Source organism: Carassius auratus, chromosome 22, assembly GCF_003368295.1.
Source record: "Carassius auratus strain Wakin chromosome 22, ASM336829v1, whole genome shotgun sequence".
Classification (NCBI taxonomy): Eukaryota; Metazoa; Chordata; class Actinopteri; order Cypriniformes; family Cyprinidae; genus Carassius; species Carassius auratus.
Window position 1 is genome coordinate 16,460,497 of NC_039264.1, and position 17,566 is coordinate 16,478,062.

Consider the following 17,566-nt stretch of genomic DNA (forward strand, 5'->3'; position numbering starts at 1 on the left):
TTTGACAGGGATTCTGTTGCATGGATCAATAGTTATCTTACCAATAGAAAATATTGTGTATATTTCAATGGAAGTTTCTCAGAAATGAGGGTTATGAGCTGTGGAGTGCCACAGGGGAGTTGTTTGGGGCCACTTTTATTTTCAATATTTACTAATGATTTACCTTTAGTTTTAAACAATGCTTCCATTGCTATGTACGCAGATGATTCTACCATATATTCATCAGCGTTTATGTCAAGGGAGCTTGAAGAAATTCTAAATGAAGAGCTAGTTCATATTAGGAGATGGGTTAATATAAATAAATTGGTACTTAATATAGAAAAAAACAAATGTATTGTATTATGTTCTAAAAGGGTAGGGAGAGTAGAGCCAAGACTGCAATTAAAACTAGATGACATAGAAATAGAACAGGTTACAGAGGTTAAGTTACTTGGTGTATTGATTGATAGCCGTATGTCCTGGACAAAACAGATTGATGAAATGTTGAAGAAAATGGGGAGAGCGATGGCTGCAATTAGATATAGTAAAATATATTTACCAAGACATTTGATTAAACAATTAAATGGAAGCTTTGGTTCTCTCTCAGCTAGATTATTGTACAGTCATATGGTCCAATACATCAGAATGTAATCTCAAACGATTACAGGTGGCTCAAAATAAAGCTGCCCGTATAGTGCTTAATTGTTTATGTAGAACTAGAGTTTGTGATATGTTGAGTATGTTAAACTGGTTACCAGTTAAAAGTAGGTTATATTATTCTCTTCTTAGTTTTGCAAGAAAGGTTATAACAACAAGGACTCATGTTATTTTATTTAAGAATTTTAAGTTTTCTCAGGATGGACACAAATATGTCACACGTCAGTCATCTGTAGGAAGATTTCTCCTGCCTGTTTATAGAACAGGAGCTGGACAGAGAACATTACACTATAGGGCCATGGTAGCATGGAATTCCTTACCTAGTTTTTTGGTTAATGAAGCTAGTAAGATGGTCTTTAAAATTAAATTGAAATTGTATTTATTTACACAAGTTTTTATATGATTTTTTTTTACTTGTTTTGTTAAAAAGGTGTTATAGAAGTAAAAGTTTTTTCACCCTATAAGTATACATGGGTTCTTAGTTCATGAGTTTGATTTAAATTTTTACCAACTTAAATCAAGGAATATTTTCAGTTCATCTTCTACTAAATGTCTTTGTTTATGGTTGTATGTTGTATGAATGTATGTTTATTTTGTAAAAATTGATATGTAATAGTAATTTTGACGCAATATGCGTCATTTCCGATTCTTCTTCCTGTATCCAAAGACTCAAAAGACCAAGATTCCTTGCGAATAGAACATGCGCAGAACACACATTTTGATGGGGATATGCTGAAATGCGTTTACAAGACCAAATATTCTGGTTAGAAAAGGGGTACCCCAGGTATAATATCCCGGTTTTTAAAAACCCGGATATGAGCATATCTGGGTTTTTGCCGGTTTTTACATGGCCGTGCGCGACCGGTTTATTGCTAATATCCCGGTTTTGAACGGGTTATTGGCTGCATGTAAACGTAGTCGATGTCAGAATAGTCCATCTGCCAAAAGTGGTTCAACCATAATGTTTTGAAGCAAGGAGAATACTTACTGTTAATGAAGAAAACAAAAAAAACGTTGCCTGTGTTCAGCTCATATTCTCAAAAATGGAGCTGCGGTGATACGGAGAGACACACAGGAGACTAATTGTTGAATAAAGTTTTTATTTTTGATTTCTACATGTTTAAAAATTATTCTCATTGCTTCATGACATTATGGTTGAACCACTGATGGCAGACAGACTATTTTGACACTTTTCATACTTTTATGTACCTTGACACTTATTTACTTGGCAGTCGCTGCGACAGTGACAAGCCTCCCTGTTTATATCCAAAATAATTGTGTTCCGAGTCCAATTTAAGCTATTACAGGTTTGGAAGAATGTGGGGATAAAGTGATTAATGACAAAATTTTCATTTTGGGGTTAGAGTATCCCTTTAACCACACAACAAACAACATCAGTTTAGGTCACACTATCACTAAATATAGTGAAACGTGTATTATATTCTTGTTATAATCATTCACTACACACAGACTGATATATTTCAAATGTTTATTTTGTTTAATTTTGATGATTATAACTGACAACTAAGGAAAATCTCAAATTCAGTATCTTAGAAAATTTGAATATTGTGAAAAGGTTCAATATTGAACCTGGTGCCACACTCTAATCAGCTAGTTAACTCAAAACACCTGTAAAGCCTATAAATGGTCTCTCAGTCTAGTTCTGTAGGCTACACAATCATGGGGAAGACTGCTGACTTGACAGTTGTCCAAAAGACGACCACTGACACCTTGCACAAGGAGGGCAAGACACAAACGTTTATTGCAAAAGAGGCTGGCTGTTCACAGAGCTCTATGACCAAGCACATTAATAGAGAAGCGAAGGGAAGGAAAAGATGTGGTAGAAACAAGTGTACAAACAATAGGGATAACCGCACCCTGGAGAGCATTGTGAAACAAAACCCATTAAAAAATGTGGGGGAGATTCACAAAGAGTGGACTGCAGCTGGAGTCAGTGCTTCAAGAACCACTGCACACAGACGTATGCAAGATATGGATTTTAGCTGTTGCATTCCTTCAAAAAGGACTGGACTGCAGCTGAGTGGTCCAAAGCTATATTCGCTGATGAGGAGTAAATTTTGCATTTCATTTGGATATCAGGGTCCCCGAGGAAGAGAGAGAGTCTGGAGGAAGAGAGGAGAGTCACACAATCCACGTTGCTTGAGGTCCAGTGTAAAGTTTCCACAGTCAGTGATGGTTTGGGGTGCCATGTCATCTGCTGGTGTTGGTCCACTGTGTTTTCTGAGCTCCAAAGTCAACACAGCCGTATACCAGGAAGTTTTAGAGAACTTAATGCTTAATGCTTTCCAACTTGATGCAGATTTCATTTTCCGACAAGACTTGGCATCTGCACACAGTGCCAAAGCTACCATTACCTGGTTTAAGGACCATGGTATCCCTGTTCTTAATTGGCCAGCAAACTCACCTGAGCTTAACCCCATAGAAAATCTATGGGGTATTGTGAAGAGGAAGATGTGATATGTCAGACCCAAGAATGCAGAAGAGCTGAAGGCCAGAATCAGAGCAACCTGGGCTCTCATAACACCTGAGCAGTGCCACAGACTGATCGACTCCATGCCACACCGCATTGCTGCAGTAATTCAGGCAAAAGGAGCCCCAACTAAGTATTTTGGGATTTTCCTAAGTTTCAGTTATAATCATCTAAATTAAAAGAATAAACATTTGAAATATATCATGTGTAAGGAATGAATATAATATACAAGTTTCACTTATTGAAAGTGAAAAAAGTGAAAATGACGTGACATTCAGCCAAGTATGGTGACCCACACTCAGAATTTGTGCTCTGCATTTAACCCATCCGAAGTGCACTCACACAGAGCAGTGAATACACACACTGGGAACACACACCCAGAGCAGTGGGCAGCCATTTATGCTGTGGCACACAGTCGTGGTATTGAAGGCACTGTACATGCACTGCCCCCACCTACAATTAGTGCCGGCCCGAGACTCGAACCCACATCCTTTCGATTGCCAGTCCAACTCTCTAACCATTAGTCCATGACTTCCCTATTTAAATGGAATTAGTGATATTCTAATTATATGACCAGCACCTGTATATTCTATTGGCAAAAGAATGGGACTCCATGTCTTTATGCTATTTTTGGATAATTTCCCAGATGAGCACTTTATTACATGCAGAACATAACATGTTCATTGACTTTTATTGCCATGGAGCATATAATTTAGTTTTGTCTCAGAAAGTATGATTGCATACCTCTACATTTCTCTTCTGCACCAGCAAAACCACTAAATTGAACATGACTGAATCTATCTCCATTTATGGAAGTACATTTCCAAATAGCACAGTCTATAGATTCTCAAGTTTCTTTGGGAGTCAATTTCTCTGAGGGCGGAGGCAGGGTGGGAATACCTTTAGTATAAAAACACCAGGTACCTTGTTCTCCATATCACTTACTTAAACAAAAGGTAAGTAAATTTCCCTCACCATTTTTATGATTATTTTCACATATCCTTCCAGTTACGTACTGTATTTCTGCTTTAGTGAATTTTAGAAGAACTCATTGCACAAATTGTGTAAACCTACTAAGGATGGCTGATAGCAAAAGCAAGTATTAACTTATTTCATCATTTCATTATTTAAAGAGATTTGAACACACTACCAGCCTTTCAATGTGATCTTTTCAGTATTTAAAAATATGCCATGTTTTTCACCAGTGGCTGTGTCCCAGTGGAGCCCCACATTTGTAAAAGAGCTCCTTCCTGCTGCTGAAAAGACAGCTCTTCTTTACCATCTCTCTTACCTGTGCCTGGCCAACTTCCCCAACCTGGAGAGGATCATCAGGAGTCGGGCTGTGGAAACCCAGCTTCTGTTCGGCTCCTCTGATGCAACTATGCTGAAAGTACGGTTTCAGATTTTCTCTTTATTTCAATCTTTTTATTTATTTTAATTTATTTTAATCTCTGTCTGTCTTTTTTTTTTAAGTCATAACTGTAAAAAAGACACACATTATCATAATGTGTGATAATGTGAGTCATGAAAAACCTTTTAAACTAACATTTTAGGTAAAATATAAGAATATACATTTAGCATATTTTACCTGTGAATTGAACCCTTGACCTTTTGCGCTGCTAACACAATGCTCTACTACTGAGCCACAGGAATTTATACACATAATCTTGATTTAGTATGCTTATTGTAAGTTATATCACGGCTGTTTTTTTATGTCTAAGATATTTGATCTTACATCTTATATTTCTTCTCACAGTGTATTTTGACAAGTGAAAACCTGGTTCAGTCACTGTTTCCAATGTTGACGAAAGCTGTGGAGAAAAATAAGCCAGTTTTGGCAGTCAAATTTCTAGGGAAAGCACGAGTCTGGATCAAAGAAATTATCACTGAAGTGGACAGGATAGTGGAAAAGTAAGAACATTTTCCTCATGAAAATATGTTTCAAAATACCTTGAGCAATTAAAAAAAAAATTCTATATGAGCTCTAACATAAAACTATGAGCATGTTTTAAGCTAAACTTTTAAGCTAGTTACACCAGCACATTGCTTTAAAATGTAAATTTAATACCAAAATTTCTTCAACATTGTGTAGGTATGCTTTACACAACAAAGATGTTGCATCATCCACCAGTGATGTTATCAAGGAAAAAATAGATACTGATAAAAAGATTACAGAACAAGACCATGAAATGAAGCAGACTGAAAATACTCTGAATGATCTCAAATCAAAACTCCAAAAAAACACTGAAGAGCTTGCTGAAGTTGAGAGAAAGATAAACTGTAAAAGCCAAGAGATTCAAGAATTTGCCAGATCCATAACCCAAAAAAGTAAAGGCCTCGGCATCTTTGCTGCAATTGTTCCATTTATCGGACCAATTGTGAAAAGCATTTATGATGCTGTACATGATCCTGAAGATATTGCCCGTATGAAGGCTCTTGAAGCGGAATTGAATAACCTCATCGCTGATAAGACTGCTCTGAAACAAAAGCAGTGGCAGCTCGAACTCCAGGTCATTGATTGGCAGATGAAGTTTGCCAAAGCCAATTTTGACCGGAGTGAGTCCGTTTTATTTCATGTTTAAAGTATACCTATATAATAATTGTATCAATATTCAAGCCTAGTTTAAGACATGTCTCAACAAAGCTTGTTCATTTTTGTTTTCTCTCTGCAGATTCCATTCCCGACCCCATCCATCTAAATGAGGTTCAGAGCAGCTTGTCAAAAATTCAGGCAATTCTGATTCAGCTGAAAAACTTCTGGGAGAATGTTGCTCAAATGCTGGACTACCTGGAACAAAAGACCTTTATTGGAGAAGATCTTATTGAAGACCTTGCCGAACTGAAAGATGAATTTGTAGAATCAATCAAAACAGCCGAAAAGGTAAAAATTATTGTTAACATGATTACAAAATTATTACAGAAAGGTTTTCTTTTTTTTCTTTATTTGTACCAGAAGAAAGACAGTTTAAATTACAGACTCATTTCCCCCCCCAGTCATTACCGATGCTTCATTCAAAAGTCTAATGTTACTTTTGAAATATTTAATTCCACAGGCTTGGAGCAGTTTTGGTGAAGGATGTAAAAATGCATCTTTCATCTTCAAGCTCCAAACCAAAGATGCCTACAAGTTTCTGGAGGTCAGTCCTTCCTCGCTCTCCAAGGAGCAGTGGCAAATAGAATATGAATGTGTAAAGGAAAAACTGACAAAAATAGACCCAGCACAAAGTGTGACACCCTCTAATACACCTGCCATTTCTGAGTGATCTACATATACAACATCCCATTTGTTTTCTGTCTCATGATGGTGGTAACCTGGAATTATAATGTTTAGCTTTTTAAATGCTGTACTTCTAAACTCTAGTTTCTTCTACTCAATGCCTAAAACAATCTTTATAAATCCTCTGCTTTATATGTATCATCCTTTTTTCTGTTCTTGCAAAAAAGACATTTTTTGAATGCATACATATTTGGTTGAATGCTTCTCTGAATAAAGTTTGACATAATGACAATAAGAGTTACTGACTTTAGTTTTTGATTAAATAATCATACGCAATCATTTTGTCTAAAGTCATATATTTAAATTTCAGCATCAAATACTTTGTCATCTCAAACTTTTCTTCATCTACTTTTCCTACAGTATAATTCACATTTTATCATTGGAGGTTTCAACACATATATGTTTTACCAACTTAGATGAACACTTTTAGAGTTTCTCCCCCTTACCTGAAGTAGGTATAACTGTAGCCTGTTGAATTAATTCTACACATATTATAAGCAGGGAATATGTCATTTCAGAAGAAAAATCAAGTTGATTAAAAACAAAGGGCATGGAGAAATCAAGAGTACGGAAAACACCAGCGACATCAGCAACCAACGATGACCTGATTGGCTAAGAAAAACAGCAGCAGTTGGCAGTTGGTTGATGGCATATCATAAAAGCTATGAAAAAGAAACCTGAAAAAAAAAAGAAAGCTGGGGTGATGTTCTGACAATCTACCATCCGCAGGAGACTTTGACACAAAATTAGAGGCTACACAGCAAGATGCAAACCTCTGATTAGCACCAAAAATAGAAAGGCAATTATTAGAGTTTGGAAAAGCCACTAGAGTTTTATGGACAGATGAGACAAAGATTAACCTTTATCTAAGTGATTGAAAAACAAATGCAAACTGCAAATGATCCTAAGTATACAGCCTCATCTGTAAAGCATGGTGGAGGTTATCATGGTGTGGCATGCATGGAACAGGCCCTAACATTTTAATGATGACTTATATTATAACAGTATAGCAGAAGAAATTTGGAATTCGTTCGATCTGATTGCAAATTATTTCCACCAATTGAAGAGCAGACTAAAGCCAGAAACTCCCCAAAACAAACAGTCTGGTGATATTTATGGGTCACAGACTCACTTCTGTGATTGCACACAAGGAATATGCAACTAAATAATAGCTTTTAATCTTTTTTATTTGCCTTAAGTTCTACTGTCCCAATAACTACGCTCACATCATATAAACCCTGAAAGTGCTGACATTTTTATTTGGTTAAACATGCATGTGTTGAAACTACTAATAATAAAACGTGACACTGTATATCCCTTTCAAGGAAACATTGAGCTGCGTCCTCTAGGGGCGCTATGGGGGGCACCTCGTCGTGACCCGTGTCTGAAGCATACTTTGAAAAAACACCAAGTTGGCCGGCGACAGCCTTGGACGTCACTACCAGCGTGACTATAAATCAGCACCAAGGGCCTGTTTCACAAAGGAGGTTAATTGAAAATTCTGAGCATGTTAACCCTGAAATTAGGGAAAATTAGGGTTTTCAGTTTCAGAATGGGAGGTTTGTCAAACCTAAGAAAGCAGGGTAAGTCAAGCCTGTTTCTGAAAGAGAACTAACTTATACTCAGAGTCAGTTACCATGGTAACTTACTCTATGAACCTAACCTGGTCAGGAACAGGTTTTCTTCAGTAAACCCAGAGTTTCTTTCTGTCTCCTCCCCTTTTTAAACACTTCATTAAATGCACACTGGAAAAATGCTCTTCTTACTGTTTTTTTTTTTCCAAGTACAAATATATAAAGAAATTACATAAAATAAAATAAAGATTGATTCTTTATATAAGAAAATAACATAAGGTACTTAGTCTTGTTTCCTGGGGGGGACCTAAATTAAGTGCATTTTACTTAATTAAAATTATATGCCAGTGTGGTAATTAATATAATCTTAATGCAAATGGAAAAAACAAGATTATTCTCAGTATCTATTACTAAGTGCAAATGTACTGTAGCTCCGCCCTCCATCGACACGTAAAGTTAAATACAACACATGTGAATAACGGCTTTAATAGGCAGTAATGTTTTGTAACATGAATGATTGGGTTAAAGTCCGGCACTTTTCCCATCACATGTCCCATAAGAATTTATTTTCAATAAAAATGAACAAAATGTTCTAAAAGTGGAAGTAAAGTGCTTACGAGTGTTTAATAATGATGCAACTATTTATAGTTGTAATAAATATAATAATTTACAATCTGTTATTATTGCATCCTGTTAATGTATAACAATACTGAGGTGCAAATGTATCTGCCAGTATAAAGTATAACTAGCATTTAATTATTATTTACACTAGCCTGTTGCAAAGAACTGCTACTTTTACATGGTAAATAGAATATATCATGATTTTCACTGTACATTTTTTTCTGTAAATAGCATCTATCGCATCTATCTAGATCTGCTTGCACTTAGCCTACTGTAAATAGGATCTATCGCTAAGAAAGTATGTTAATTCCACTTATTGTAAATAGCCACTGCCGTATTTTTCTTACTGTATTGGCACATCATTTGTAAAAAAAATAAAAATGCACTTAAAATATTATTAATATTATTATTTTATATATATTTTTTACCCACGAGAAAACATAAAATGATTAGTTATTAGTTCATTAATCTAACGTTCTGCCAGTTTTCACCTGTGATATTATAACAGTGATATGAATTACGCAGATGGCTTTTTGGCGGCAGCTGTTGCCATGGTAAATCGTAATATCGGCGCTCCATTAATAATGTATTTTTATAGTTGTGGTGCACAAGCTTAAATCAGAGTCAGTCAATTTAGAGTTAATTAAATCAACTCATTTCAGCTGTTCTGTAACTGAAAACTTTCCCATCTCAGGGTAAGTCAACTCAGAGTTCAAGTTTAAACTCCGAGTTGGTTGAACCTCCTTAGTGAAACGGGCCCCAGGAGAACATGTCATCCTCTTCTTCTTCATTGACTGTTTTGTTTTAAGTGTGCATCTGAGAAAACGACCATGGTAAGAGCGACCTTTTTCTGTTTATCATGGCATCCACTAGCAAGCCGTTTAGACAGTGTGTACATCCGTGTCTATATTATTTGACACCTGACACACAGTCTTTGCGTCACTTGTTTGGGCAAAGAGCACGCATGCGGTGTCCTTGAGCCGGTGATCTGCATGCATTGCGAGTGTTTTTCTATGAAAAAGCTCCACTCTCCTCTTTTTCTCTTGTCAGGAAAGAGGGACATCCATCTGTTTCCCGCAGTTCAAGACCCGCCGCTGCTGAGGGATGGAGGAGAGTGAGCTCGTGGGGACCACAGGTGGATCTCGCTGAGGAGTTTAGAGAGGAACTTTCCCTTTCGCGCTCTTCGCCAGCAGACGAGAGTGAACTTCAGGAGGAAGATGTGTTGTCAATAACCTTTTCTGGTACTGAAGTTAAAGCTCTGCTGGGTTCTGCCCAGGAAAAGCAGATGTCATCTGAGGAGGGCAAAGAAGCTGAGGCTGAGCCTTCTCAGTCCTCCTGCCCTGCGTATGTGGAGCTGTTAGAGGTTATGGATCGCGCCACGGCAAAGTTAGATTTGCCATGTAAGCGTGCTAGCAAAGTGACACCGCGAGGTCGCCCCGACGAGCGTTATTTGTCTGACCATAGCCCTCCAGCCCAGATAAGCCTTCCATTCTTTCCTGATTTACATGCGGAAGTTGAAAAAAAATGTTAAGAGGCTGTTTTCTTATCACATCCATTGGTTTCAGCATACGAGTTATGCTAACATCGAGGCGATGCGCGAAAACGGCTATGAGTTAATGGCCCCCGAAGAAGAGACGCTGGCTAGCTGTCTCTCTGTAGGGGAAACATCCTCTCTTAAATCTCCCTCTTTACCATCTAAGCCCCTCCAGGATACATCCCGCTTAAATAGAGCTTGGCAGCGTGACGTAACGCCTCTAGCGTCGCGGTGGCTTATGGGTAGCGCCGCCATATTGTGAGGCCGTCGCCGTTCCGCAAATCTGTCAGGCCAGGGGTCCGCTAATATATAAATTCTATATTTTTCCATTAATTTTTAAGTTATGGGGCGAACATGCTGTGTAGTCGGTTGCAGTGTCCATTCACACGACCGACAAGGTACAAAATTAGACAACGCATTGTCTTTCTTTAGCTTTCCTGTCTGGAGGAAGAATCAAGGAAGCTATGTGTCGGATGTTACAAAAAGACGCCGGCTGTCGTGGATTTCAGCCGTAAGACGAAAAGACATCAACTTTTCAAGCATCCCAAGATCGTTAAAAGTGTGTTCCAGACATTTTTATTCAGGTGAGTGTCAAAGAATTAGAGACACTTCTAAATATCTTGCAGAAAAATAGATCTTATTCTTTAATCTGAGCATTGAGTGGTATGGAAGACACTTTTTATCCAACATGGTATTATAATTTCTATGAGAAATATAAACAATGTTTAGGTGAAATGTAGTAAATGAAAAGTCCAGAATAACTACCAGGCACTTATATAGCTGTGAAACTACTTTAACATAAGATATTTTAAAAACACATAATGGTGTGTATATACCACCACCTTTACACAGTTAAAATAAATGAATATGACATTTTTTACAGGGCTGACATTTAGGACAACACATGTTTGTGTTTTTTAAGACATTCCTATTTTAATTTCATATTATGATTTTGTTAAATAAGGTGTGATTGATTTAATATGCATCTTAAAAATGTTTTTTCTATGTTGTTTAAAAAGTTGTTTCACTGCAGTAGTTTTTTTTTTGTATTTATTTATTTATTGATGTCTTGTTTTCTTAAAGGGAAACCATCTTATGAAATGGATGAGTCAAATCCTGACTGGGCTCCAACACTGCACCTGGGACACTCTGAAGTGCGTGCTACCGAGTCAGACCGGTATTCTCGTCGATTACAACGACAACAAATGACCGTGCCAGTAGCAGGAGACGACGGTGAATCCCAAATGCAGAGAGAAACCACTGCAGAACCGGTGGGATCAGCACATGAAAAGGAAGGTGGTGACCAGGCAGAGGCAGAAGTGGCAGCAGATGCTGCAGGTGGTGACCAGGCAGAGGTGGGAGCTGTAGAAGATGAGTGTGGAGAATGGGCAGATGTGGAAGCCGCAGAGGATGAGGATGAGGAAGGTGGAAACCAGGCAGAAGTTGACATGCCAGTTAAGAGACAAAGAAGAGAATGTCAGTTCTGTGAGCGCAACAGTGCAGAAGTTAACCGTCTGTTGCAGGAGAACAGGGAGCTTAGGTGTGAGCTGAACAAGAGAAAGATGGATGAGGACTTCTTAAAGGGTGACACAAATAAGGTCAGGTACTACACAGGAATTCCATGCTTTGCAATTTTATTGTCTTTGTTCACCACTGTTAAGGCTTTCCTGCCAGTTACCAAAAAGTTGTCATCCTTTCAAATGCTTTTGTTGACACTCATACGTCTGAGGCTTGATCTTCCTGTACAGCACCTTGCCCATCTCTTCCATGTGTCACGTAATACTCTTTCTACTGCCTTTACTGACACCATAGATGTTTTAAATGCACGGCTTAATCCATTGGTGTGCTGGCCAGAGAGGCATTGCTTACAAGCTACAATGCCGCATCAATTTTTGGAAGCTTTTGGGAAACGTGTTGCTATTATAGTCGACTGCTTTGAAATACGCACAGAAAGGCCATCAAATCTAAAGGCACGGGCACAGGCCTTTTCTCATTACAAAGGTACACACACCATGAAATACCTCATTGGTATTACACCACAAGGTGCCATATCATTTATTTCCAAGGGATGGGGTGGGCGTGCCTCTGACAAGCACATAACTGAGAACTGTGGCCTTCTCAACAAACTGTTACCTGGTGACTTAGTGCTAGCTGATCGGGGCTTTGATATCAAGGATAGTGTGGGGATGATGTGTGCAGAGGTCAAAGTTCCTGCGTTCACTAAAGGAAGATGTCAACTTGACGCTAAGGATGTGGAAAATACACGTGCAATAGCACACCTGAGGATTCACGTTGAAAGGGTGATTGGCAGTTTGCGCAACAAGTACACAATGTTACATAAGAGAATACCAATTAGTTTGTTACTGCCATGTGAGGGGGAGGAGATGACACTTCTTGACAAGATAGTGAATGTTTGCTGTATACTTCTTAACATGTGTCCCAGTGTGGTTGCGAAACCAGATGAAAATGAAAGATGTGCATGTTAAAACGGTTTCATTGTAATGTTGTAAATATGTATATTACTGTTGTAGACATATATTCATTTTGATGACATGTTTGTATACTTAAATAGTTCTATTGAAAACAGATGACACAATAAGAATTTCTAGAAAAATTTGCATGTTAAAAGTGTTTAATTCTAATGTTGTAAATATGTATATTACTGTTGTAGACATATATTAGTTTTGATGACATGTGTATACTTAAATTCTACTATTAAAAACAGATGACGCAATATGAATTTTAGAAATAAACTGGTTTAATAAAAATTAAATTTGCAAGTACAAAAACAACTTGAATTTTTTCAGCAATAAATGTAAACATCTTCAGAAACTGCAAATATATATCTATTATATAAAGTGCAATCATGTTGAGATCAAACTTATATCATATACAGTGCAATCATGTTGAGATCAAACTGATTAATTTTTCCAGCGATAAATGTAAACATGTCTGTAAACATCTTCAGAATTGGCAAATATATATATATATCTATTATATAGTGCAATCATGTTGAGAACAAACTTAACACATATCTCGTATACAGTGCAATCATGTTGAGAACAAACTTAACACATATCTCGTATACAGTGCAATCATGTTGAGAACAAACTGATTAATTTTTCCAGCGATAAATGTAAACATGTCTCTGTAAACATCTTCAGAAACGGCAAATATATATATATATTATATAGTGCAATCATGTTGAGAACAAATTTCATATATAAATATATATAGTGTAAAACCCAGACTACATTGGCTGTGCAAGTGAGCTTATAGTACCTTTGGTGTATTCTTTGAGTAATATTTTGCTATAAGCTCTGGAAGGCAAACTTTCTCAAAGAATTTTTGTGCTTTCTGTAGATGTAGATCCCAGAATTCCTGGTCCGGAAAGACCCGTACGACTACAAAGTCCTTCAGAGTCCAAACAGCAAGGTCACAGTGGTTGGATCCAGTGACAAAGATTTGCGTCTGCATCTGTGTGTAATAACTGTGTGTTTTCTTAAGCTGAAGCTTTTCATAGGACAACTCAAGACAGAAGTTTTTGTCCTTTGTTTCTAAGGCCTGTTGGATGGTGCTTGATCTATATTTGAAGGGACACTTAACTTCAAGGCAGCCTTTCCCACAGCAATCGCACATTGTAAGTCCATCAGGAGAGGCTCCAACTTCAGGAAACCTGGGGTTAATTATAAAACCACACTTTTCGACTTGTTGGTTAGTGTGATGTGGGGCTCTGGTGTGAAGGTAGGTCTTTTGAGCATCCATCTCATGCTCTATACCCCATCTGGTTTGTACAGTTGACACTGTGTGTTGTGGGTTGCACACCTTTTTAATAACAGTCAGGGCTGGCTTTTCTATACTGGTGGCAAAGACTGCATGCATGTTTGAGGCAGTAATTCTTCCAGTCCGACTTGCATACCAAGCAGAAGATTGATGCTGTTGTCTTGTGCACATCTCAATAGATGATGCCTGCTCATCAGTCACATTTGCAGCATCTCTGTATTTCTCACAATTTAGATGAAGAGCTGAAAGGGAATTTGAATCTATTATTTTATCACACAGAGATGTGGCAAGGCATTCGGGCACTGCAGAGGGCTGTACGGTGTCTGTGTACATTGTGTAATACTTATTCATCCCTGACAAACCAACAGCCTTGCTATGCTGCAGCAGTGTGTCAAGCAGGGGTGACAATTCATCAAGTTTAGCTTGGGGAATTTTTCTTTTTTTGGCACGCCTCCTTATGCCTGGCGCAGTGCAGGGTGCAGTTATGCGCTGGTCAAGCATTTTTTTTTGCCTAGCAGATGAGGTGTAGTCAATTTTGTATCCCACTTCAGCTGTAATCTTGCTCAAATTGCTGGGCAAAACCCAGTATGCCGGTACATCTGTGACAGTTTTTTTCCCACGAATCCGAAAAGTAGCCTCAACTTTAAATAACAGAGCCCCTACATGGTTACATGTCTCCGCTACTCCTGCCATACACGTGCAGTGTGCACACTCCACCTTCCCACTGTTGCTGATGATCACCCATGGCTTTAAAGGTGGTTCATTCAGTCGCTGAGAGTGCATGACCTTAACAGAGACAAAAAAAGTTAATACTGTAATGAATATTGTAATGTCTATGTATTTTCTACGTAAACCTTCTATGTTTGCTTTTGCAACTGTGTGTGTGTGAGATAGAAAGAATAGAGGATTTTATTGCTGTTTATTTTCATGTATGTCTTCAGTTATATATATTTTTTTTTATTGTATATATTGTATAGGGTTATTAATGCTTTGGCAATGTAAATATTTATTTCGCCATGTCAATAAAGCTATTTGAGAGAGAGAGAGAGAGAGAGAGAGAGAGAGAGACTGACTGAACCCTGTGTTTGTGTGTATGCGCATGTACAAGCAGCAGCCGCTAGCTCCTTCAAACTTCGCTAACGTTACACTTTGTCTGTTGTTTAAGGCTATATTTATTAATTTTTATCGTTATACAAGTTTGCGCTGTACAAATGACACATAAACTACATTGTACGCAAAAAAAAACAAAAACACTGTAATAGAAAAATGCTCAAAGAAAGCTGGTAACTTACCTTCGTTCGGACGACAGTGTTTTCACCGCTGACAGGCTTAAAACTCTCCAGGTCATGTACCCAACCATTAGTAAACTGAACGTGGGCTTCCAGAGACTTATAGTTACGAAATTGCTCAGCAGTATAAGCACTGACACCACAAACAAAATACGTAAAAATATCAGGAAACGTGATGGGAGGTAAGGCGTCAGGGTCGCGGATCCACTGGTCTGTTGGGACTTCATAAGGATCGACATTTCCAATAAAGTTGATTTTTTCAATATAGCGCTTCTTGGCGTCCGGTAGGAGTTTGTCTCTGTACAATCCACCTTGTTTTAAACTAGTTTTAAGCATTCTTATATATACTTACATTGTATATATATATGTACTGCGCTATTGTGTATGGTTTCTTTGGTTACCGGCTTGTGTGGTGGCCTCACAGTATGGCGGCGCCCTATTGTTTACATCCCAGAATGCACTGCGCAGTGACGTCGGTTGCCAAGCTCTATAGCAAAGGATATGCAGCAGCAGGTCAGGCTGTGGCTTCGTTGAACACAATGGTAGTGCTTCAGGCTCATCTGCTGAAGGACCTGGATAAAGACGAGGACCTCTTTCTATATCTTACCAAGCTGGCCGCCTCCGCCATTGGCAGGTCTATGGCGGCCATGGTGGTAACGGAGAGACATCTGTGGGTGAACCTGGCAGACATCGGGAGGAAAGAAAGGGGCTTTCTTCTCGATGCTTCGGTCTGGCCTTTTGAACTTTTCAGTACCTTCGTCGAGAAGGTGGTCGAGAAGTTCAGGGAGGTAAGGGCTCTCAGCTGCCTTTAAATCCTTCATTCCACGAAGGTCCAGTTCTGATCCCGAACAACATAGGGGTCCTGGCCCATCTGGATCTGAGGATCAAATACGGGTGCAGAAGGCTAGTGTCGTGGCTCGCGCTCCTTCCCCGCCTACGGGCAGGGGTAAGAGGAATCGTGGGTCATGAGGAAATAAGCAGGACCTGAGGGATGTGATTCAGACCAGGCAGCATGCTGGACCTATGATGTTTTTGACTGGTTCTATGTTCATCGCAATCACCTTACTGATGGTCCGGACTAAAAGGAGGCACCCCTTGAGCAGGGCTCCAGTGCAGAAAGGTGGGTGAGTATGTAACCCTTTCTGTATATACTTATGTGTATTAAATTGCTGGTGGTTCTGTGTCTACTAACAAACTCTGTGAGTTTCCTTTATAGTGCTCAGTTTCGGTGTTTACTAAACACTCGTCAGCACCGGCCGTCTGGACTCATGCTCTGGTATTAGGCAGCCGAGATCACAGGCTTCTGCGGGATCCTCAGTGATCATCAGAACTGACACAGCACTGCAGGGAATCTCTTGGATGTCTGGCCAGGTCACCCTGAGGGACCTCCTGGCTGCTTAGTTGTGCTGTCAAATCTAACGGTTAGTGTAGATGGTTGTTATGGAAGTCTTCCTGTGTATACAGCCTCAGGTGATCCTCCCCTTGCCAGAGGTTTGCTTAAGTGGAGCTTGCCGCTCCTGTGCAGTTCAGCTCCTCTGCAATGGTCAGGAACCTTTAAGCACACACACTAAGCTCTGTGTACTTTCTAAAATCCACATAAGTGGTAAGTGTGCACACAAGACTCTACGCACTTTTCAGCAATCCTGTACGGTAAGTGTTATGTGCTCAGCTTTGTTCCTTTTCGAGATGGTTAGACCTTGGTTCCTTGTGCTCCATTCAGCCAGAGTGTATTTGTTTAAACCAGAGGTTTCAAACTCAATTCCGGGAGGGCCAGAGCCCTGCAGAGTTTTGTTCAAACCCTGCTACAACACGCATACCATGTAGTTTTCAAATAAGCCTGAAGGACTTGATTAGTTAGATCAGGTGTGTTTAATTAAGGTTGAATCTGAACTCTGCAGGGCTTCGGCCCTACAGGAATTGAGTTTCACCCCCCGGTTTATACACTTCAAGCATCGCTTCCCTCAATGTGAGGGGCTATCTGGGCGACGCTGGTGGTAGTTTAGCAGTGCTCCCATTTTCCAGGAAGGGTCACCCTTTCTTGAGTTGGTAAAAGCCCCATTAATCTTGGGCACCATTACATTTATGTATCATTGGTTACCTATCTATCTAAACAGGGTGTTGCTACTAGGGATCTATTGAGACAGCTCCTTCAGCAACCTTATGTGAGAGCAAGCGGTAGCCGCTGTGTGACAGGCAAGACCTTGTATAAATACTGGGTTCTCAGCCATATCCCTTTAAAGGAATCCTTCCTGGTTCCAGGCCTTTAGCTCTACCCCGGGCTGAAGCCCTAACAAATAAAAACTGGGTTTATAGCTTAGGCTTTTGGCCGTAAGTGTCATGGACAGCCATCTAAACATCCCA

The 17,566-nt window shown here is 39.1% G+C and overlaps 2 protein-coding genes across 2 annotated transcripts; both read left to right on the top strand.

Annotated features, from left to right (window-relative positions):
* Window positions 1-3,562: 3,562 nt before the first annotated feature.
* On the top strand, window positions 3,563-6,639 carry si:dkey-7i4.24 (uncharacterized). Its single transcript, XM_026198948.1, has 6 exons — window positions 3,563-4,222; window positions 4,333-4,517; window positions 4,884-5,038; window positions 5,220-5,683; window positions 5,800-6,008; window positions 6,181-6,639. Exons 1-6 carry the CDS (start codon window positions 4,207-4,209, stop codon window positions 6,388-6,390), a joined length of 1,239 nt encoding a protein of 412 aa, XP_026054733.1. The 5' UTR covers window positions 3,563-4,206; the 3' UTR covers window positions 6,391-6,639.
* A 3,885-nt stretch (window positions 6,640-10,524) lies between these two features.
* On the top strand, window positions 10,525-12,884 carry LOC113039828 (uncharacterized). Its single transcript, XM_026197930.1, has 2 exons — window positions 10,525-10,717; window positions 11,217-12,884. Exon 2 carries the CDS (start codon window positions 11,234-11,236, stop codon window positions 12,617-12,619), a length of 1,386 nt encoding a protein of 461 aa, XP_026053715.1. The 5' UTR covers window positions 10,525-10,717; window positions 11,217-11,233; the 3' UTR covers window positions 12,620-12,884.
* Window positions 12,885-17,566: the final 4,682 nt, after the last annotated feature.

What these genes read in the sequence shown, in the direction of transcription:
- si:dkey-7i4.24 (XM_026198948.1), top strand. An exon ending in CTGATGCAACTATGCTGAAA is followed by an intron (nt 4,518 to 4,883) that starts GTACGGTTTCAG and finishes TTCTTCTCACAG; the next exon opens with TGTATTTTGACAAGTGAAAA. An exon ending in GTGGACAGGATAGTGGAAAA is followed by an intron (nt 5,039 to 5,219) that starts GTAAGAACATTT and finishes AACATTGTGTAG; the next exon opens with GTATGCTTTACACAACAAAG.
- LOC113039828 (XM_026197930.1), top strand. Translation starts at nt 11,234, where the DNA reads ATGGATGAGTCAAATCCTGACTGGGCTCCAACACTGCACCTGGGACAC.